We start from the raw sequence: 24,874 nt of genomic DNA, 5'->3' as shown, positions 1-24,874 counted from the left end.
ACTTGAAAATGTATGTATTTTGTAGGTGTAATATACTTTTTGGCCACAAGATGGCGCTAGTGAACACTCATAGGACGTGTTCACTTTTTTTTTTTTTTTTTTTACACTTTATTAAACTGTTACATTTCCTGTTTATGTGAATGGACGTAGCCGCTGTTCGCGGTCACGTCCATTCACTCCAGGCACTGCGATTGGGTAGAGGACTGTTCGGTCCTCTTCCCCAATCGCCCAGCACGGGATCCCGACGGTAATGGCGGCGGTAGCGGCGGACACACAGCGGTAGCAGCGGCGGGAATGCGCGACGTATTAAAACGTCATGTTGCTGTTAATAGCGGTAAGCATGACGTTTTAATACGTTAGGATGGCGGTAAATGGTTAAACTCTCATAGAAAGGTGCTACAATTGTGTTTCTTGTGTAGAGGCAGCCAATAATGGTCACTGTAGGGCTCAATATATTTCCAGAGCGTAAGCGCTACTGGATTAAAGGAAAACAATAGGAAAAAACAAAACAAAACATGTGATTAACAACTGTCTGTCTTCAGTCAAAAAGGCGGGATGGGGGGCTGTGACAGAGGCGCTTGGTTTGACAGAGATGCTTGGTTTGAACTACACTCATTCCAGTTACTCTCTATTTTGCCTGATGAAGCAGATCATGTATGCAAAACGCGTTGCACTAAGGTGTAGTCAAATGAAGCCAATTTTTGTCAGAAATTTGACAAAATTGAGTCTACTTTGGGGAGGTAAGTCCACTGCTCCCTCCCTTTTCAAACAGTTTTCAGTGTATTTTACTCTATGACTGGCTCATCTGTTCAAGTGTATTTAACAACTTTTCTGACATAATTGAGAGGTTCTATAATCTAAGTGCAATTATGTCATAGCATAGGGGATATTATGACGCTGATGGCACTATAGCGAACAGGACCCTTCCGACCCACTTGCAGGAAACAGCTCTTAACATCAGGGACGCCCGCCGCTGGACATGGCAGCGATCTTCCCAGGGACCAGGACAAGTGGGACTAGTTCTAACCCTGCACAGGGTGACATGCGATTGATCATTTATTTTCTTGTAAGTGTATTCGATTTTATCCTTCTGTGCAAAAAAAAGTTAATGCACCAGAGAGCGCTCTTGTTTCCTCCAGACCAAATACACCCTCCCTATATTGATTTTTCTTTATCGTATTATTGATGTTCTCTTGTCATGTGTTCAGCATTTACTACAGCAATTTCATTAACTTCAACATTAGCTTGACCCAGGTCAGTATTACATTTAATAAATTGATTAGCACATGATTTGGCTTTTTTGTAAGCTATTTAAGTATCTGAACTGTATTATGGTATAAATGTGTGTATTTGCAGCCCAGGTGACAGGTAACAACTAACAATGATGTTTTTATCCGTGTTTTGCGGAATTATGCTAATCTCAGATTAAGAAGGGCAGAATTAAAAGGATTTACTAGTCAACCTGATCCAGAAACCGCAGACATCTGTTTATTCTGCATATACAGTCATATAAAAGCAATTTCCTAAACCGACCCACACTGTTATTCAGGTGTATGTGGAGGCGAAGGATTAGATGCACATGTTGCATATGACACATAATAAAATACAGCAACTCACTGAAATGTGCCGAGAACTGATAAACATTTCCAGGTGTCAGAGCTTAGCGAGGATGTTTGTAAAAGAAAGCCAATTTTGAAGAACCACATTTCATATCGTTATCATACTGGTAATCCACTACTGCTTAATCCACAGCAAAAGCAAATCCATTGTTATTTCTAAATGAAAGAATCCCAGGCAACTTGGTATTCCTTTCTCAGCCTTTATTCAAAGAAACACATTCAGATGTACAAAGGGAAAAGGCCCAGGGTCTGTGACTCCTTACCAGGGGAACTCAGGAGATATTGGGCAAGTTATACACAAATTCCCTAAAACAGGAAGATACTGGAGAACGCAAGAGATCCCAAAAACCTGTGCTGGATATATTTACAAATGTCTGCTAATATGTGGAAGTAGTTTGCAGCACCCACATAGCAGGAAAGCAGGTCCACCTTTTGAAGCCACACTACCATACTGATTGGCTGCCTATCCTGGTTGTCTGTCTCCACTGCGGTGTGTGGCTTAAGCAAGCTGAGCAGACAATGATCATTGTGGGCCCTCATATAGTTGTGTTGCCCTCCTAGGAGATGTGGGTCCAACATAATAAAATGGGAGGGCATGGGGGGGGGGGGGGGGGGTGACTGTAGTGAGTTGCCAAGGAGGAGATGGACAAAGTAAATTGATTTTAAATTGATGTTATTAATCCTACTTTAAACAAATTTCAAGTGAAAAAACAACGTATGAGATAATTGTATGTGTAGTGCGGATAACAAATAGAACATTAGTAGCGAAGAAAAGAGTCTCATGTTGTTCAGTACAGAAAGAGTTAAAAAAAAACCAAAAACTTGAGTTGTTATCTGTGCCAACTCGGTCAAACTCAGACCTGTTTTCTGAAGAGCGTAAACTGCCAAGAAACAGTGAGAGACAGCTTGAGATAAGTTTTACTGCAGAAAGTTTAAAGGGTCATCACTTCTGCTTAGATTTACAGACATTTCTTAACTGGGGGCTTATCTACAGTGGGAAGTCACGGTGCTGCATTACAAACTCTTATAGCGCATCTTACCACAATGCAATGATAAGCCTACGGGACAATCACAGGGCAACGTTAGCGTCGCATTGTAACGTTTAGCGTGATGGTGCGTTACCTCTAATTGCACACATTACCCGGTACAGGAAAGCATACTTTACATTGCCTGTATGCTTTACTGTACCTACTGTATGCGACGGTAACGTAGCGTTAATCTGTGTTACCACCTTTTTTTGCGTTGCGTTGTAATGCTGCGTTGTGCAACGTCCCACTGTGAATGTAGCCTGAATGATGCAATGTTATAAATAAAGCTATATAATTGAAAATAAAAATATGAGACTTTTTTTTGCTACTAATATTCTATGGATTATCTGTATTATCTGCACTGCACATACAATTCATTATCTCATAAGTTTATTTTCGCTTCAGATTTGCTTTAAAGTGAACATATACAGTATAAGAAGGATACAGATTTACACTCCTACAGTATCATTCTTGCTACAGTAAAAGCAAAATAAGAAATCCTAATGTGCATTTCGCAGAGCAGCAACCATTTTTAAGAAGTTATAACTTCAACCGTGTGTATATAACAATTTGTATACTGGCTGAGGCAAAGCTACTAAAGCGAAGAATAACAGATATAAAACCTGTAAGTAACAACTCAAGACTAGGGATGATCAATGATATGCAAATACTTCTGAATTTATGCTACATTTTTATGCAAATATATGCAGTTCGAAAATAGACTAATCAATTTAAACCCAGGTTTAAAGAGACTCTGTAACAAAATTTTGAGCTTTATTTCTTCTATCCTATAAGTTCCTATGCCTGTTCTAATGTGGTCTGTCTACCTGCAACCTTTTCCAGTTGCACTGTCTCTGTAATAAATCTTATCTCCTTTCCTCTGTCGTGTCTGTCGGGCTGAGGCTGGAATGTGTGGAATGTGCAGCACTGCTTGTCATTGGCAGAAGCTTTACACACCCCCTCCAAGCTCTGCATGAATCACACAGTGAGCTGTTCTCAGCCTATGATACTCTGGTTAGAAGCCAGTCTTTTGTTTGTAAACACTGCCTAAAACTGTTCATTACAAGCCAGGATTGCAGCAGGGAGTGGCAGAAACAGCACAGAGGGGCCCAGGAGAACATAATGAAGAGAATGGTATGCTTTTTATTGTAAGAATTTTAGAGTACAGATTCTCTTTAAATTGATTGGTAAATTTTTAAGCTGCATATATTTGCATACAGATTTGCATACATTTGCATCAACTCAGAAAAAATGCATATCCTCGATCATCCCTATTTAGAACACACTTTTTTTCCTGCTAAATAAATTAATTCTAGTAAAGAACAACTAAATAAGGTAGGAGTTTGTGAAGTTCCACAGGTTCTACCAAAGGATCACACTAGCACTAGGTAGGTATTTGGCAGTCTCTAATTACAACACAATCATCATCCAACCACTGCAAATGAGGTAAAGACAATGATTTGAAATACCCAGCCAGGCAAACGCTACCTCTAAATGCCAGTGTGAACGTTCAATTAATTTATAAGGGACTTTCACACTTGGGCATTTGGCTGGCTACCCACATTCTAAAAGTTAATTGTAATTGTTTTTAACTTTAACTTCATATTGCATAGATGTGATTATTTTACTAAATCAAAAGTGCCATCACACAATCCAAAATGCTTTTTTGTGGTCAGCAAAAGAGTTAATATAATGTTAGATAATAAGATAAATGTATAAGAAAAACACAGCAGGTATGAGTGTGGTTAATGTTAAAAAGCAATCGGATGGCACACTGTAACAAGCAGTATGTATACCTGGAATGCTGATTATTGCAGATGGCAAAGGATGTTCCTTAAATTGAACCAACCTGTAGACAGGTTTACCTAGCAAAGCGACCAATAAAGAGGGAAAACATTGATTGAATGATGTTCACAATGAGCAGACTGGATGCTGTTAGTGGAGTATTTATCACACAGACACTTCAAATGTGAATTCATTTCAACCCAAATCTGGTGTAGATCAATTATTTAAAAAAATCAAAATAGAAAATCACTTTTTATTTTTGACTAGCTGAGCTGCAAGTTTCCAATTGTATTATAGCTGGAATCTTACAAAAAAGAGTCCTTTAACAGAAAAAAAAAACGGTAACAATCTGAATCATCACAATCAGGGCATAGTGGTTCCTTACAAGGATGTCATAAAGAGAATAAGCTTGACACCACAGGTCATCTACGCTAGAACAGGCTATAACTAAAGGCTTTGCAGTACAGCTTAGAACTATATCCATGTATTTAGTGGCAACGGGCACATTTATTAAGTGAGTCTGCAACGGAAGGAGCAGAAATCCAGTGCAAATCCAGCTGTAGCCATATAATAACTATGCGGTGGTTTCACAATGACTTCACCAACTACTCCCTCTTAATTCATTGTACTGATTCCATCAACAACTGTTTTAGATTTGAAGTGGCCATTTTAGAAAGAAGGTGGCACAATAATAAGATGTCAATGGAACTTCTTATATTGCTGAAGTGTCTAGTAAAGGAATAAGATTGCTATTCCAATCCCACTGAGCATGCCCTAGTGGCTGCAGCACAAGCAATTTGAGTCCACCAGGGAAAAAGCATGATAGAAATGCTCTGTGTCATTTATTTTCTGATGGCCTATTAGAGACTTTGTGGCACACTCCTGAATGTAGCATTTATAATCTGTAACATGATGACCACTAGTACCCTTGCCTTGTGGTTGGTTGTCTCTAGGACACCCTTAAGGGGCCCATACACCTAACGATTTTCATGCCGATATACAGCCGTTTCGATCACAGTGATCGAAACGGCTGTGAAATTGCCGCGCACACCGCTGACAGAGTGATCGATTTCCGTCCGAAATCGATCGTTCCCGTCGACCCATCCAAGATTTTTCTCGGTTGCCGGCGGGTCGGGAGTGCGTCGGTAGCAGCGTTCGAATACCCGACGACTCACGCAATGCAGCGGGTATACATTACCTGTTTCGGCCGGCGCGAGTCCCCGCTGTCACCTTCTCCACTCCGCTCCAGACGGTTCCTGCAGCTACACAGAACTTCCTGTACTGGCAGGAAGTTTAAACAGTAGAGCGCCCTCTACTGTTTAAACTTCCCCTGGACAGGAAGTTCAGTAGCTGCAGGAATGGTCTGGAGCCCGGAGCGGAGAAGAAGACAGTGGTGTCAGCGGGGACTCGCACCGGCCGGAACAGGTAATGTATGCAGGGGGGGGGGGGGGCGGCAGCAGCGGCAGCTCCACAGATTGTGATCGGTTTCAGGCTGAAATCAATTCACAATCTGTTTGCAGTAAAGGTGGCCATACGATCCCTCTCTGATCAGATTCGATCAGAGAGGGATCTATCTGTTGGTCGAATCTGATGGCAAACCGACCAGTGTATGGCCACCTTTACATTGTAAATACTTTATCTGATTTGATTGCTCCTATTGTGTCTGCCATACTACATCATAAGACTTTTTCAGTGTTTTTCTTTTGAGTGTCACTAAGGTCTTTTCTAAAATACTCTATTGCCATTTGCAGTTCCTCTCTAAAAAGCGTTATCTTCAGTTCATGACTTAAAGGAATCCTGTGATAAGAAAGTACCCCAAATGAGTACTCATCTTGGGGAGGGAAGCCTCTGGATCCTCCATAGGTATCCCCCATTCTCCTCCATCAGGACTTTCCAGCACTATCTCAGCTGCAAATGCGCAGTAGCACGGACCTGCTCAGGTTTTGGTGAAAAAGTTTAGCCTGATCGCATACTTACTACTGCACAAGCGCAAGTCACCTGCACAGTAGCACAGACCCGATCATGCTTGGCTTTTTCTGCCGAAGCCCGAGCAGGCCCATACTATTATGCTGGGGCAGAGCATTGAGCTTCATGTAGAAGGCACTGTGGATCGGCGAGGCAGAGGGAGCCTCTGGAGGATAAGGTAAGTATTTAATTTTTTTAAATCACAGGTTTGCTTTAAGGACAAAGGCAGCATTAACATCTAACACGCTAGCTTTTCCTAAGTCAATCTAAATTTGTATACTTTTTGGGGGGGAGGAGGGGTTAGAATATGCACTCTGAGGAAAGAAATCACTGAGTGGGAGAAATATGGAAGGTGCCATCTTTACTTGTTAAATGCTACTTGCCTGGTTATTAGTCGAATCACTTGGCTTTAATACTCTGAATCACTAACCCAGATTAGATATACAACGATTTCAGAAGCAATACAACAGTATAACTGAAAGGTGCATATAGGTTTCCAGAGAAGGCGTGATAACTGACCTGACGAAGCAGCTTACGCTGGGAAACGTGTTGCCCTAAGTGCAGAATAAAGCTAAGTTTTGTTGTACTCTTGTGAATCTCCTTCTTTGAGGTAGGACTAGTTTATCACTATACTGTACATAACTACTACCTTAAAATATATTCTCATTTTTTGGAAACCTCCTGCTACTATACAGTTATACCACAATGACCCTAGATAGGGTACTCACCCTTCAAGGTACTAGTAGGGGGAAACTTTTTTGGAGCCACGACTCCATGTCTGATTACAAGGCCGAGTGAGGACGGTACTTCCCCACAAGCTTTATGAGTGGTTGTTTCCTTTGGCAACCCACACTTGTGAGTATACTGATCATTTGAATTTACTTCACCCATTTGCCAGACTATAACACTAGATTGGGCTCCCAGTGTCCCTGTGTTCTTTTTTTCTTTTCCACAAGCTTTGAGGTATGCAACAAGCAACCAGATTCAGATCTGACTACACTGGCTGAATACATGTTCCAGGCCTGATTCAGACACTATTAAAATTAAAACATGAACCTGCCAACCAGGAAACTGAAGTATTTAAAAAGTTAAATAAAGATGGTGGCTTCCATTGTCTTCTCACATTACATCTTCCAATACCTAAGTGCCACAGGCCTGTGAAGCAGGAACTTACAGAGTATGTGAAGCCCAAACGCTGGAAGTGCCATGCATAACTGTTCATACAAATGGGTTAGCGTAATAATCTATCTGAGTATGACTAGTTTAAGTAGTTTAGCATTAGATCAGTCATTGACTCATGTATATTAATGAATGTAAATGATTCAAAGAGGATACACTAAGCCTACATGCATATAACATTTGCCTTAAGCAAATCTATTTCTTGATTTGCACACTTTCAATTATATCTTTAGTTTAAAAGGGAAAAGGATTTAATTAAAAAGGATGGTTCCTCTGTTACTTTCACTCCATAAATACTGCGGAAAGCTCTTTAGTGCTGCACTCTAAGGAGTTATTCTCCAATGTTTAATTAAGGTAAGCCTGGTTTAAATGCAGACAGGTCTCGGCTTTGCCACACTAGTAATAAAAGCTTACTCCACTTTTTTTTAAATTGTATTTACAATTAGAAAAGAAAAACCTATTACTGCATTTGTGAATCTCTGAAACCGTAGTGGTAATGTAGAGCATTTCAGCTTTGTGTTAACCTTTCCATTTGGTTCAATGGGGAGAATCCAATCTCTATCTTTAATTCATTACTGCTTCTTTGCTAATCTAAGTCACTAATTATTATAGCAATTTAGGGACTTGCCTACCTTGACATTAACCTCGCTGTACCTTTTCTTCTTAAGGCACTAAGAAACCAGTACACTGAACTTTACATGCTGCTATGTTACAGCGGAGGAGCATGTCTATATTGGTGCCCTGAATGGTCACTCTAAAGATGTACGCACAATCATTAAAGTGGTTTAAAACCCTGACATAATATTCAATGACAACATGTTTACCTACTTTTTATATGCCATATGGTTATCATATTTGCATTTGTGCATAAGTATTATTATTCATTTAGAAGTTATAGGTTTCCAAAAGTACAGTTTTTTGCTTTGTGAGCTGACTTTGCATTTTATTAATAACTGGTTTTATTTGTTGCTGTTTTGCAGGCAGACATGCTTTCAGTGTCTCTCTGTCTTCAGCAGCTCGTGCACAGTCAGAGAATGTGCCACTTTCCTCACTTGATACATTTAAGTAAACTCAAGATAACATTATCTAAAGTTTGGATGTGTCTGCAAATCACTGCACTCCATTTTTAAGCTCTGTGTGTAACCCTTTGAATGCTGGTCTAGTAAAAAAAAAATGCTGGTTGCATATAATATGCTGTAAATAATGTTTTAGAGCAAAGATGAAATGCAGGGTTATATTCCACTTTAAGGGTGACAATAATTGTATAGTTGTAAGCTCCTTAGGCTATATTCACAGAGGGCGCAATATTCCCTGTAACAGCAGGAACGCAAGGCAATGGGAAAGTTGCGCCGTACTTTATCTGTGTCACATACAGTGAAGCATATAGTCAATGAAAAGTATGCTTCACCGTCACTGTTAAAGTAGACCTAGACCCAGGATTTCCTCTCTGCTCTAAAAGATTAACAACAGCATAATAACCTTTACAGAAAAAAAATTATTTGTTATGTCCCACAGAGCTGCTACTGAGATTCTGCAGAGTGGTTACTTCCTGGTTTCATGGGAAGACAGAAATGGTTAGTCCCCAGTGTTTACATATAGCCTGTCTGAACGGCACAGTTCAAATTACAGTGACTCATTACTTCCATATAAGCTAGAATTAGACAGCCTGTTATCTCTAAATACACACAGGGTGGGTTACTCTGTGTTATCCTTCTCTCCTGTGGAAGAGTTTAGGTCCTCTTTAACATGCACGTTTTGCAGTAACTGTATGCAGTGCGCATGCCCTCAGACCGCACCTGACGCACTGTGAACACTGCATAGGTGGTGCACTGCAGTGCAGAACGTCGTGTTACAGTGTGGCCGTTATGCTGCAATGCACCACTGTAAACGTAGTCTTATGATGACCCCACTGGAGAAGCCTGTGGATCTCAGCAGATGTCTTACTAGAGCAGGCTGGACCATTTATGGCTAGGTGAACACATGTACCCAGTCCTCTGCAGTATGCACTGACTAATATGTCAGCCCGTTTACGTGTGCCCTGGTGATTAGCACGGGGTGAACTTACACCGCAACTTCCTTATATGACATTCAAATATTTCCTTCAGTTAAATAAGAAACTTTGCCTAAATCTTTTCCCTTCATTATGATCGTGTAAATAAATTTGCTTCTAATAGAATGTTTAGAGAAGGGTCCAGCCACGTCACCTTTAGTGCTCTTAAACTGATGAGCTTTTATGTATTAATAGCACAAATGTGAATTAGTTACCATAGAAAGCTAAGATCCTGTGACCCTCTAAAATGGAAAGTTTTGGGGAAAAATGTGGATTTAAGATGAGTGTAAATAACAGCTCCTGTGTATTAGATGTACTAGTGTGTTCTGCTTTATGTTACCAAACCCCAAAGCCTTCCCTAATGCTGCTGATCGGGAGTCATCTTACAATTACTGCTTCCAACTGTTTACAAGGTGTTGCTGGAAACTTTCTAGTACAAAAAGTAGGTACTTCCTGCGGGGGGGCTGGGGGGTTTGAATAAACACTCTGAAATACTCAAAACATCAGACAAATGCTAGGTCCATGTATTATAAGTGTCTACAGGTTTGTTTATAGCTTTTATATTAAGCAGCCATCGTGGCTGGATGGTGTAATGGTTAAGGTCTCCGCCTCTGACATAGCAGAGCAGGGTTCGAATCTCGGCTCTGCCTGTTCAGAAAGCCAGCACCTATTCAGTAGGAGACCTTTGGCAAGTCTCCCTAACACTGCAACTGCCTACAGAGCGCGCCCTAGTGGCTGCTGCTCTGGCGCTTTGAGTCCGCCAGGAGAAAAGCGCGATATAAGTGTTATTTGTCTTGTCTTGTCTACTTACAGAATTAAGTGTATTCTTTAATAAGCAGATGGAAAGCAGCTGTTGTGTGACCTCAGACAGTGCCCAAGAGATTTTAGAGGATCTCAGAGAAATTGGGTTTGGTTTGTTGTTTTTTTACGGTTGGAGAACTGTGAAAGGCAGCAGTGGATGTAAGGGATGCAGCAGTTCTATCCAGTAAGTTTTTTTTAATTGCCTGCTTGGAGGGCATATTTTTGAGAATAGTGGTGTGTGTTTTTCTTTAATAAAAACTACATATCCAAATAAAGACATGAAGCATTGTCATTACAGTGGAGCTGAGACAATCACAGCATTAGAATTTATACTTCCCTGGGGCTTCTTCCTCCAGCCCAACTGTGGTCCATTAGCTCCCTCACTGTCCACTTGATCTCCTACTGTGCATGCATGGACCCAGCCACGCACACCCTCGATCACGCTCTGCCCCTGTGCAGATCATTAAAACTGTATATGCGCTTGCACAGAACGCTCTTGGCAGCCAGACTGTGATAGCAGACTACACAGCGGCAGGACGGGATGGATAGGACGGATACAGAGGGAGCCAACAGACTACAGGGGGCTAGAGAAAGCCACAGGTAAATATACATCATTTTGCTGTGATTGTCTCAGGTTTACTTTAAGAGTATACCTGAACAGCGTACCCCTCACATTCAAATAAAAGGCTTAGAAAAGAAGAAAGTTGGAGCTAGTTTTTTACTTTTTTAAGTGGGTGACATTATACTGTATGGGATTATTCACTAATCTACAGTAAAGTTGCCAGTTTTACCAGTAATCCCGACAGTAAGGTAGTGCATACATTATTTACAAGCTATATGACTTGCTGGTAGTGGCCTAGGTTTTACAGCACTGCATCACTTATGGTGGGAACCAACCCCTGAACAGAACACAAACTAAAAATAAAACACTAACAAGCTAGTGTGATAAACCGCACAACAAAAATTAATACAACATGCACAATTTTCATCACAAACCTGTCAATAAAAGACTATACAAGTGGGGGAGAGCTAATCTGTGTTGCACACCACACATAACTAAAACGTGTTTGTAGATTTAATTCAAGTGATGTTAAAATAATCTCACACTTTTCAGAGATCACCTCTTACCAAATAACTTTTTTCCTTTAAAAGAGATAAGAATATTAATGAAGCACTAACATGAAATGCAGAGAACTATAAAACCCAACTGGGCATATATAATGTTCAATAGAAGAATATAGGATAAGCACTTACCCGTAATTGTGAAGTCACCTAAAGTCAAAGACAGAGATAGAAAGAAAGAAAAAAACAATTAGTGAGATAAGGTTATGTCTTGCTTAATGAGAACTTACAGAAGGCAATTTTATCTTTTCTATAACAACTCTAGCTAGGAAGAACTCACTTTATTCATTATTCCTCCGTTCGCTGCAGTCAATATCAGCTATTTATTTTCAGGCATACAGAAAAAAACGAAGTTCTATCCTCTATAATAAAATCCCTGTGTCCCTGCGTGTGCCGGTCTCTGTGTAGCTGGGCCCGTGCTTCTTGCTACTGTGCATGTGCGCAGCACGGACCCAGATAGTCGTTGAGACAGGACGGGGCCAGTGAGCCGGCGGGTGTGCGTGCATGCGCACTGTTAAATGAAAGACCTAGACCTCATTTTAAAATGAGCTTGGGTCTACTAGTGCAGGGGTCCTCAAACTTTTTTGGTCAAGGGCCGGGGTCAACCTACTTCAGACTGCTGGGGGGCCGAATCATATATAAAATGATGTTGAAAAACATAACATTGAATCTAGGTATTGATTCCCCTCCAATCATGCCCGGAGGAGACGTCCCAGCAGCAGCCATTCTGTCATGCAGTGCCCAAAGAACGTCTTTGTGCACCAGACAGTGAAGCATACCCAGGTGACATCACAGCAGTGTCACCTGCTGCAGAATTGGATTGGAAGCCAGCGAATGACTGCTCACTGGCTTCTACAGTATGTGGATGGGTGGTGCCAGCACTGCTATTCTATATGCAGGGCATCAACATTTAAAGGTGCAGTGGGCCACATCTAAGTTATACATTTTGTGTTTGGGGGGGCCAGTGAAAAAGTCTCGGGGGGCCGCATTCGGCCCGCGGGCCATAGTTTGAGGACCACTGTACTAGTGTAACCATATTTCAATATGAGAATAATATTACCTATGTAACTCACAGTATCTGCAGTACCCTAACTACCAATCAGATAATCAGAATTTGTATTCACTCTAGAATGATCAAAATCTTGTATTTACAAAAGTCACGCATTATTCCTACTTTATCAGTGGCGAAAGTAAGTAGCTTGTGGCCCCAGTGCAAGTTTTACATGGGGCCCCAAGAACTCTATTGATATGGAGCCTCAAAACTTACCAAGGAGAGCTGCAGTGTCAGAGAGGTGTATTTAGAGTAAGGAAACAGTTTGTTAATGATTTCTACTGTTCAATGCACATATAGAGGTGTTCATTACCAGCATAGTACCAATGCAAAGCTAATAAGATGGATGAAGGAGGGCCATAGTGGGCCCCTCTAGTCCAGGGGCCCTGGTGCAGTTGCAACCTCTGCATCCCCTATTGCTACACCATGCCTGAGTGCTCCTGAGCTTGAAGTAACAGTAGGTTAATAGCAAGAAATATAAACTATAATATAATCTAAGCATATGATGGCAAAAGGGATATTCAGAAGTTACTTCTAATGAAAACTGCATGAGAAAATAAGATTTTGTTCCACAGATATACCCAGAAGAAGGGGAAGCCACTCCCCTTTTAAGTACTCCATAGTGATACTGTAATGTAATACATGGTTTCACTCACCAACAAGAAAGGCCAGGAGCTCAGCTCTCTTTACTCTCACCGAAACTGCTAAAATGTTGTCATGCAACTTTTACCGTAGGAAAAAGTGTAGATTATTATCATATGTTCAGTTGCCAAACCCCTTGTGACCCTCACAGTCTTGGGCCCTTCTTACAAAGGTCATAAAACAAGTGTGGCCATCATAATTTTTAAACCCATAAGTGTAGCCACAAAAACACCTGATCTGAAGGATGGACCTATTCATCAGAGGGAGTAAAATAGGCTCTGAGCCCCCCTGCAGGGACTGCTATCCTCTAGTTATGCCTCTGCACACAGAATGCTTAGAGTATATATATAGAAGTATAAGTCAGCAACAGTATAAGGTACAGTATAAGAAAGGGATTCTGTGTGAAACTGGAACAATCATCCGAGTGTATGGAGAATAAGGTGCACATTAACTTGCATGTGAGCAGTAGGCTGACCCTCATCTTCCTACTGGATCTACCCTGTGGTGCCAGCTACACTGCGTCATCCCACTTCATTGTTTGGAGATTGCTCCTTCTCAGAGCTGTGCCGTCCAAAAGAACTCTTTATATGAAGTACGGCACAGATTCACCGCAAAGTGAAGTTTTATCAGTCAGGCACAGCCGTTTCCACCTTGCTTGTCACTTAGGCCAATGTCACAAGAGCGATGGAACGCTAGAGATAAATTGCTGCTACAAAACACGTAATCCCACCGGCTTTCTGCTGCAAATGCCCTCCTATAGAAAGAGATAGCCAGCTACAAATCGGTCTATTAAAAGTGCTTTTAAGCTGAATTACTTACCCTCTCCCTATGAAGGCATGTACTGCAGAACATTGCTGGGAATATAAGTGACTGGCAGCAGCCATTTATTTCTCTCATTATATTGCTTGTGTGACAGCGGCCATGTATAAAATATACAAAAGGCAAGGACTGAAAATTGGAAAAATAATACATCTGAACAACTTAATAAAGAAAAAGTTCCAGGTTGGTAAAATTAACATATTAAATACATTTTTTGAGTGAAGGAACAGCACTTTTGTGCACATTATCTCATCTCTGCTGTGCTCTGTTAGCGGATTGCGTCCTCACACCTTTCTGGAGAGAGCGGCAGGACTTGCCTTCTTCATGGCTGGTCATACCGCTTCCTGGGAATACTGAGAATGAACTCATCTGCTGAGCCTATCGGGCTGATTCACAAAACTTATTTCATGAATCATCTCATCTTCCTAATTAACTAACACTTATTAACTAATGTTTAATCTTTCTCTATCTGACTTAACTCACGATTTATCTCTCCAGGGGCCTGCTGTACGAACTGCTGTTAATATTGCTGTGTGCAGGAACGTGTGTAACTCTGGTGCTGCTATGACACGTGTAAACCAAGTAATGTAACTCACATTGCCATAGTTATTTGTGTACCAAGCCTCACACTATTTGCACATGTGGTATGCTGCTGTCGTTAATACGGGTAATATTACTGTGCGCTGCCTGAGCAAGGCAATATTACCGGTGGTACATGCATCCGACCCATAATCTGTCTTAAAGGATACCTGAAGTGACATGTGACATGATGAGATACACATGTGTTTGTACAGTGCCTTGCACACAAATAACTATGCTGTGTTCCTTTTTTTCTTTCTCTGCCTGAAAGAGTTAAATATCAGGTATGTAAGTGGTTGACTCAGTCCTAACTCAGACAGGAAGTGACTACAGTGTGACCCTCACTGATAAGAAATTCCCCTTTTTACCTCTTTCTTGCTCTCAGAAGTCATTTTCTGCTAGGAAAGTGTTTTATAGTTGGAATTTCTTATCAGTGAGGGTCACACTGTAGTCATTTCCTGCCTGGACTGAGTCAGCCACTTACATACCTGATATTTAGCTCTTTCAGGCAGAGAAAGAAAAAAAGGAACACAGCATAGTTATTAGTGTGCTTGGTACTGTACATACACATGTCTATCTCATCATGTCACTTCGTGTATCCTTTAACCAATGCTTTATCTCTCCTTATTTGACTTAAAGAGGCCCTGTAGTGGCATATAGTAGAATGCACTATATTATTCACTAAATTATTCAGGACACACACTTTTAAGGTAATTTAAAGGTTTCAGCATCGAAAAAAAATTCCTATTCTCATATATAGCTACATATTGAATGTATCCTTGCCCACACTCGCATGTGCAGAGTACGTAGCTCCTCATCTTCAGAAGTATTCAGAGACGTGAGTACTTCCGAAACCTTCTGAAGAGACCGGAAGATGCAGCTGATGGGAGATTGAATGAGGAACAGTGGAGTGAGGAGACCGAAAGTGGACCGCGGAAAGGCTCTATAGGAGCCAGGGCCTTCCCTCTTAGGTGAGTACAGCAGAGTCCACCAGCTGAGATCGCCTGTGATGCTGGATACATGTGCTTGCCGGTTGCTTGAGCAACCAGCCTAACAAGCAAACCCCCCCCCCCCCCCCAAATACTCACAGAGCCTCCAGTGATGTCTTGCAGCATTCCGCTTGCTCATAGCGGATTGATAGTTGCTTTCAGGCTTCCCTTGTGGATGTAAGCCGGTGGGCCACCTGACTCGCTTGGGGTCACACGGCATGCCGATAGCCATGCATGCCGAAAGCTGCTAGGAGCCAACTCGGAGCAAGAGGAAGGCTGCAAGACATTGCTGGAGACTTGGTAAGTCTCGGTTATCCTACAGGCATGCCAGTTGCCTGAGTTCTGGATAATCGGGACTTTGCTGTGTGTAACTTTTTTTTGTAGGTGGGTACAGCTATCCTGTAACGTATGATTTATCTATCATCTGGCTTCACTTATGAGTTATCTCTCCTTGGGATAGATTCAGTAACCGTGTAAATACAGAATTATCACACCTTACTTATTTCTCACAGAGAGCGCACATTTTACCAGCATTTACACAAAGTCATTTATGGACGGTGCTCAAATAGTGCAACTCAGGTTAAGTATATAATGCGCGTATTGCTTGTATAACACTTATACAAGCAATGTGCATGTTACCCGTATAAAGCAAGCTGTGCTATTTGTACAATGCCCGCTACATACATTGCAAAACACTGGTACATGTGCTGTCTGCAAGAAATAATGAAGGTAAGAAAACTCAAGGGAAGCCCCTATGTTTCCACATAGCATCTGATGCTGCAGTGGTGCAGACACTAAAAGGTTATTTCTGCCTCTAACAGCAGTGTTTACAATAGAAAGTCATACCATGTTCAATGTTTTTATACACATTTAACAGAACATTATTTTAACTTAATTATGCACCAATAGTTTAGGGGAAAATGTGTAGTTTTTTGCAACATAAACAAGGAAAATACCTGCTGCACCAAGTAATTGACCTATAGCTGTCTGCTCACATTCAGTCGAGCTGAAATAGCCACGCCCACAGTCTGTCATGCCTGTCAGCCTCCAGTAGGGATGCATAGCTTCATAATGACTGGAGGAGTGTGAGCAGGCAGTTAGAGATTGCACAAAAAGTCACGAGAATCTATGAATTTGTGCAGCAGGTATTTTAGTTTGCAAAAACTGCACTTTAATATAAAACATATGCATAATTATTTTAAATAAAGTTGTATAAAAAGCATATATATAAAGAAGTTATGCCTGAACTGGAGCTTTCATTTTTCATGACTTAGGCCAAGGATGGACTAATGGGTGCACAGAATGCTTAGTCTCATGTGTATGTTTAACTCTTGCATGAGGTGTGTGGCATAGAACTTACTATGGGGATAAGCCCCTCCTTCCTTCAGGCAATTCCTCCAGATCAGGTGTGGTTGCGCTTTTTTTTTGGGGGGGGGGGGGGAGTAGTTATGCAAATTCTATATCTGCATTTAAAGGGGGCTTAGACGCTTTCCTTACGATGAAAGACATACATGGCTATAATTACTAAGTAATGCCCAGTGGTGTTGATCCAGGGATTTTATCTGATTGCCACCTGGAGTTGGGAAGGTATTTTTTCCCTTTTGGAGCTAATTGGACCATGCCTTGTAAGGGTTTTTCGCCTTCCTCTGGATCAACAGGGATATACTGTATGAGGGAGCAGGCTGGTGTACTTTGTTCTCTGGCTGAACTCGATAGACGTATGTCTTGTTTCAACCCAAACAACTGTGTAACTATGTCTATGTAACTATGTAGAACAGATCATTCTTCTAAAAACAGCGGTGAAACATGCCTGAGATGGATCTGGACAAACATATTCTACTTTGATTAACCATTAGTGTTTCCTTATAGTGACTATCAGTGTGACGCACTAGATAATAATTGCCTTCTCAATTATGCAGTGTAGAGAGGCTCTAATTCTAAATTTAATTATTTTTTTTCTGCTTTATACAAGGGTAACCATATAAATAAAAATCTGCTAATCAGTGTGACTTGTAATCTTTATTTATTGTATACTTTGCTGCACATCCTATACCGGCACAGATAATGACTTTATCTATGCTGTGTCACACTCACCAACCATCTGTTGCTTTATTCTGAAGCACTCAGCATGCTGTCTGTGCATTAAACTGTATTTATCATTAGACTGCTACACACCCATATGGCATACGCAGATATTTTCCATGTGATTGTACTATCAGTTCTCTTTAGTTCTTTTTCATTTCAATATATTGTTACAGTTTGTTTCTTGAGAAGGTGGAAAAGGCTACATGTCTGCCAATGGAAGGGTTGTTGATCAGTGCAGCGGGATAGCCTCAGAAACACAACTCATCCCATTAGTTCTCTTTGTCTTTACTTTGGCTATTTCCCAGTCCTGCTGTGTCACGTAATATAGTTCCTGTAAGCACTCGTGCCACAATGCATTTTTGCAGCTCCATATGATGTGATGTAAATGGCATTGTTATTATCTGCAGAACCCTTGGGTGTACACTGATGGCATTCTTAATGATGGAGCAGGATGGGTTGCACTGTATTTACTGTGGCTTTATGAGGTCCGTGTGACTCCAAAATGACTTTACAGGCTGCCATTATCTTTTAGCAAGGCCGACACATCCAGTTCGGTTTATCATGACTGGCCTGGGGAAGAACCCAAAAGCATCTGTCTCAGCAACAGAACGGCAGTGCTGGCAGGCTGAAAAATCCACTCACTTCTTGTATGCTGTGGACAGAGCAAGATCTCTGCATCTAATTTCCGAAGTATTTTCACCTCGAGGCACAAACGGCGCTGGTAATGTGGGCGCATTATGTGCCGCCATAGGCCGTTATGTGAATTATGGCTATAGTGGCGCTCACACAGTAATTTAGGCGCTGTCAAAAGATAGAGCCACACAGCCCTGATTCCATGGTGGCCTGGAGGGGAAATAGTAAATAACTCTGAGTTTTGCAGGAGTAGGGTGAGCCGTTTTTTGGCTTTTCCCTGCGCCTACATTTCCCGGTGCCGTTTTTGCATGTATCATCATTGCTTTTCATCTTCCACTGTCTTTCTGAAAAACTCATTGTGACTGAGTCACAAAACTTATCTCAGGAATCATCTCAGCTTATCTATGAGAGGATACCTGAAGTGAAAGAGATATGGAGGAGGCTCTATTTCCTTTTAAACAATACCAGTTTCCTGACTGTCCTGCTGATCTTTCATGCATCAGTAGTGTCTAAATCACACATCTGAAACAAGCATGCAGAAAATCTAGTCAAATGCTCTAATCTGCATGCGTTTTCAGGGTCTATGGCTAAAACTATTACAGGCACATATTCAGCAGGACAGCCAGGTAATATGCATTGTTTGAAAAGAAATAAAAAAGCCTCCATATCACTCTCAGTTCAGGTATCCTTTAACTCACTATTTATCTCTCCTTGGGCTAGATTCATTACCAAGGAGTAAAATTTAAATGCGCACAAAGTAAGGTGAAAAGTAAGATGAGATAATTTAAGAGGAAAAACGCCATTTCTGAATATTTCAAATGTGGTGAATATAAAACTTAGGACCACTATGACAAAACCACTTAAAATGTAATAAACAAGATGTCCCAGAGTAAAATGACTTATTTCCTTTTTAGCTAACACTTAAGGGGCCCATACACTCAGCCGATTTTCTGGCCGACCGATTGATCCCGATCGATCGCAAATCGGTTGGCCAATCGACCGATCGATGGCCGATTTCAATCGATTTCGATGGATTTCTATTGAACTGGCAGGGTGGAAAATTTCGATCTGATGAGATCGCTTCATTGCTTATCAGTTTGCATTGGCCTTAATGGAAATCTGATGGCAAAAAAATGCCATCAGATCGAATTTTAATAGATTTCAAACTGAAATCTATTGGAATTCTATCCTGGTAAAAAATGTTCTAAAAACGCATCAGATAGATCATCAGATGCATTTCTTATCTATCTGCTGCCAATCTGACGAGTGTATGGGCACCTTTACAGAAGGTACTTTAATCTGATGACTCTCAGCCTCTTACCAAAAGGCTTTTGACTAGTCCACCTCTTTGTGGGGGATTATCCAGATTCTCATTATTGTTTCAACATCACCCCGCCAAAGAACTTCCTACCTGAACGGACGCTATCCTGGCAGTTGAAACCTTAACACTCTCTCATGAGGTGATGGATTAGCCCATAACCTTTCAGTAAGTGGTTGTAAGATTAACAAACCTTCTGTAAGTAACAACGAAAATAAATTTACAGTTCATATAAGTCTGGGACAAATGTACTTCCTAAATCATTTTAAATCTTACTGCTTTTCATCATAGTGGTCCTTTAAACTATGTACACACTTTACATTTACCTTGGTCGAAACAATCATTTTATATTGCTTTGTCTGGAAATCTAAACAACCTTCCAAAATGATCATTTTACATTCTTTCTTCTATGTTAGCAGCAGTGGAGTTACACTTTAAATGTTCAATTCAGAGAAAACATACATAATTATCCATATATATCATTATTTAAACTGTAAAATAACAGACAATGGCCCATATGCAATTAACCTTTTCTCCGTAGTTCTCTCCAAGGAAAATAGATTATCATAATTATTTTGATAGTGCTTTTTCACCTACTTTCTGGTACTTTTTTCCATTGCAAAGTGCTGAAAAGTCATTTTAAATCGAAATGAAAAATTATCTCCTAGGAAAAAAAGTGAATTGCATTTGGACCCTTATTCTTTTTAAAAATAGAATAGTTCCAAGAACTTTTATCAAAAACAAAAAATAAAACAAATTCAAACAAAAACCAAACCCCTCCCTTCTCCTCCACCCAATCAGAATACTTAAATTCATCATCAAATGCTTCCCATATCATATCATAACAGATATCCCACCTAACTAAATATGAACAATATTCCTGCCTCCTCAATGACAAGAGGCTTCTCCCCTACATCTCCACCAAGTCTCCACATTAATAGCCCTTATCCAATTCCCCCTTTCTCCCTATTCCTATGTGGAGATAAGTTGTCAGCTTCTGTTTAAAAATAACTTTCAAGCAGGTGAAAAAGCACTATCAAAATGATTCTGAGTATTTTCTTGCTTGCTGGTAGCTTCAAAGGCAATTTATTGACAAGGTTTGCAATATCAACAAGAAGATAACTCAGGAGAAAAAGTGAATTGAATCAGGAACAGGGCCCATACACAATTCATTTTGTTCCCCCTAAACTTGTCAATAAAATGCCTTTTAACCCACCAAGAAGCAAAAAATTGCTCAAAATAATTTTGGTAGTACCTTTTCACTTTTTTTTCCGGTATGTTTTCTGTTGAAAAGTGCTGGAAAGTTATTTTAAATAGAAGATGAATACATTATCTCCTAGGAGAAAATGTGGGTGAAAAGTAAATTGCATAGTCCAAAGAAGGACTTTGCACCAATTAACTGCCTGAAATAAGTGAGAATCTCACAGTAAAGCAGAGAATTGTACAAGCCCAGTGTTGGACTCTCAGCAGTCCTTGTGGACCATATTGGCTAGGAAGGCTGGTGTGTGATTAGACATAATGTTGGATTATTCATCACAGATGACAAAAAACTGGTCAGATGATTTCAGTGGATTTGTGAAACAAATATTTACAACTATCTATATTAGCTGCCAAAATCCAACAGCTCACTCCAATCAATTCTGCTTAGAATGATTACCATGGTTGCTATCTTATGCAGAAACAGGTTAGCTAGCACAGTGTAAATACAGTACACATCTCTACATCATCATTAAATACATTTATCTTATTGCAAAATGTGGTGATGAAACATCTTTACTACTGCTGGGTAAATCAGAAAACGAAACTTCAAAGCAATGAGAAGTACACATAAGGTAAAAGCACAACTATAGAGCAGACAGGGAAACTGTAAAGGTGGAAATCAAAGGAAATGGAATGCTTACCAAGCTCATTCAACAACAGGGCTGCAAAGAGAACACATAGGAGACAGACACAGGATGAGAAACACAGATGAGAAGCGATAATGGAGAAAATGACCACAGAAAGATCAGCAAAGAGCTGCTACGCTCATATCAACTATCAGCTGCCATTTGGTGGTTTAATCATGTTGTTGCAAGAATGCATCCAATCAGCTCTCTGAAAACCAGTGACATCACTGAGGCAGCCATATTCACATGCAGATTGGTCCAGGCCACAGACATGGTTCATTCAGAGAAATTACTGTATCACTCTGCACAACAATTCATTCCACAAAATGGCTGCTTTATGGGAGTGTAGGTGATGGGTGCTTTTCAAGCTGAATTCCAGGAACCGCATAGATTGCTCAAATGCTACTTTAATCCCTTCTATAGTAAAGTCAAATCAGCTGCTTATATATGTATTAAACATCTAATTTCTTAAATTACTTTTCACCCAGGACTACCAGTCAATGTCTGACTTTCTTGCAGTCTAAGCCACACACCCTCCCATAATGCACTGCTGTTGGCACTACCTACAGTGTTTCAACAGACAATAGTGAAGAGTCCAGTGGAAATCACATGACCCCAAAATAATGTTATGGCAGTCTTTCAAAGGAAAAAAAAAGCTGTTTTACTTTATTATACAGGAGACGAGGTAGTGCTTTAACACAATCATCAGCTCTCCTAGAATTCAGCTTTAAACCATCGTCAATAGTTCTGAAAAACATTTGCTTTTGTACTTGAACTATAATACATTTTGCTAATAGAAATTGAAAATAAAAGAGTCGTTCAATATATAAATTTAGGCTGTTCTCAATTGTCTTTGTTTCTTTTTTTCAAACTCTGTAATGAAATTAAACCTAAAAGTTTTGTTTTTAAGAGTGTAGTACTATTATGTGGCCACTAGATAGCAGTGTTGCTTTTCATGCTTTTTATTTCTAGTTGTTTAACTTAATTAAAATAACTAATCATCAAATAATTTTCTAATTAAGGTTTGGTCAAGCAGAACCTAAGTCTTTGTTTAATGGTGTGTAATTATTATGGCCCTTTTCTTCAGTATAATGTCGTGATCTGCAAATGTATATTTATATATAAAGCTTAAGTCTTCCATTGTATTTTAATTTGCAACCATTGTTATTTACTACCATAAAAGGGAATGACGACTAGCTAAATACAATATACTACATAAGGATATTTCTATAATAACAAGAAAAGGCTCTAATAAGAAATATTGGAGCCCTGACCCATCCCATATAGCAACATAAACCTAATTAAATTATCTTAGGGTTACAATGCAAATGAGCAACCTGATGTGCTGTATCACATAGCCGCCAAGTTACCTCCTGGCACCCTATTGGTAAAATCACTGCTCTAATTAATATGCATGTTCACTAATTATGACGCTTTTGTATCTTACCCGAGAATCTACAGTATTACGTATTTTATGCACTGTATGGTAATGGACTAATTTCTCCCTTTTAGAGGGGTAAAAGTCAAGGCGGAAGCTCCTTTCATTATCATATTTTCTATAGCGGCATTTGACATGCATATTGGACAAAATTAACAGAAGTAATGACTGGGTGAAACAAAGCTAATATCCTCATATATTATTGTACATCTGAGACAGTCTAAGAACAGGTGTACAGGTTGGAATAGTTTGCTTAACATGGATTATTCACTTTTTATGCTGAAGTGTTTATTTTATGCTGCAGTTTTTGACATTTTTAGGTGGTGTTTGTAAAGAGGCTATGAACCCAATGAGGGTCTTTTAGGCAGGTCAAGATGGGAAGGTTGAGCACTTGCTGGCTGCTGAAACTGATATGCTTAAAGAAATACTGTAGGGGGTCGGGAGAAAATGAGATGAACCCGGGCCTTCTAATGGTCCCCCGCAGACATCCTGTGCCCGCACAGCCACTGACCGATGCACTGGTTCCCACCTCCGGTTCACTTCTGGAATTTCAGACTTTAAAGTCTGGAAACCACTGCACCTGCGTTGCGTGTCCTCGCTCCCGCTGATGTCACCAGGAGTGTACTGTGCAGGCACAGACCATACTGAGCTTGTGCTATACACTCCTGATGACGTCAGTGGGAGCGAGGACACGGCAACGCAGGCGCAGTGGTTTTCAGACTTTAAAGTCTGAAATTCTAGAAGTGAACCGGAGGTCGGACGCAGCATCAGTGCTGCGTGGGTACACCATTAGAAGCCCCGGGTAAGTTCAACTCATTTTCCCCTGACCCCCCCCTACAGTATTCCTTTAAGTATCCCTGTTATCAGATTCTATTGGCTTACCCACCATTTCCAATAGTGAATCTCATTAACTTCAGCCAAATCAGCTTACTTGTTGTGGACAGAGCGGAAAGAATGGCTTTTGGTTGTCAGTTAAACTAGCGTAAGGGCACTCATTTATTAAAATTTTTTTTTAGCTATGAACTATATATATATATATATATATATATATATATATATATATATATATATATATATATATATATACACTGTATACTGAGCATAGAAATCACAGGTGTACTCAAAAATATCAAATAAATTCCTGCTACCTGCAATGTTTTCGATGAGAGAGGAAAGCATTGCCATTTGTAGCATTCCAATAATGCTGAATGTGGAGAAGGAACTAGGGGGAAGTTGCAAAGTAATAACTTTACTACACATGACCTGTAGAGGGTGCCCTCTTCACACTGTTCCTCTACTGAAATTAGAGTCATAAATCGCAGTGTATTCCAAGTAGTTTACAAACTGGTTACAAACAGCTCAATGGCAGAATTTAATCAGTGCCCTTTTAAATAAAGAATTCTAAGTATTTATTTTTTTTTACGTTTTTTCTTTGGAAATAGTGACTCTTGCAATATAGTTTAGCAATTTTTCATTTTTTGCTAATATATTGTGGGTCGGAGGAGGCCATTTAATTGTAGCTTTCTCAAAGTTTTGACTACAGAGAATACAACACAACTGCATGTCTCAGACTCGAGTTCATTTAATATCCTTTTAGAAAGGGGGAGTGGTTGGACTGGGCATTAAGGCACAACATAAGGAAAGGGAGCTGTTTTAGAGCAAACACCACATTGCCTGGGAAATGTGCACTACGAATGGTGTGAGCATGGTACGTGGGCTCTCCTGGACTATGAGGTCCTCATTAAAAGGACTCCGAGCAGTGCAGTAACTATGGAAAGATGCATACCATTTTGAAGCTATCTTTCTCCTCTTTCCATTGATATATAACCCGCCACCCTACACCTTTTAGTTTTCGCTATTTTCATGATCGAAATTGCGGCCACCA

General features: G+C 40.3%; 1 protein-coding gene across 12 annotated transcripts in view; it reads right to left on the bottom strand.

The window, feature by feature from the left end:
* Nucleotides 1-24,874, bottom strand: part of SLC8A1 (solute carrier family 8 member A1) — a 776,612-nt gene that overhangs the window by 228,631 nt on the left and 523,107 nt on the right. For 8 of the 12 annotated variants that reach the window (XM_068232265.1, XM_068232264.1, XM_068232266.1 and 5 more), the window contains 2 exons: nt 11,682-11,699; nt 4,444-4,512 (listed from right to left, as the gene is read on the bottom strand). In XM_068232265.1, the coding sequence (XP_068088366.1) occupies nt 4,444-4,512; nt 11,682-11,699 (87 nt within the window). The remainder of the gene's footprint in view (nt 1-4,443; nt 4,513-11,681; nt 11,700-24,874) is intronic. The other 4 variants (XM_068232270.1, XM_068232271.1, XM_068232272.1 and 1 more) reach the window with 1 other exon arrangement.

This window comes from Hyperolius riggenbachi, chromosome 4 (assembly GCF_040937935.1).
Source record: "Hyperolius riggenbachi isolate aHypRig1 chromosome 4, aHypRig1.pri, whole genome shotgun sequence".
NCBI lineage: Eukaryota > Metazoa > Chordata > Amphibia > Anura > Hyperoliidae > Hyperolius > Hyperolius riggenbachi.
Note: the sequence above shows the minus strand (reverse complement) of the source record. Positions and strands in the feature narration are given on the sequence as shown.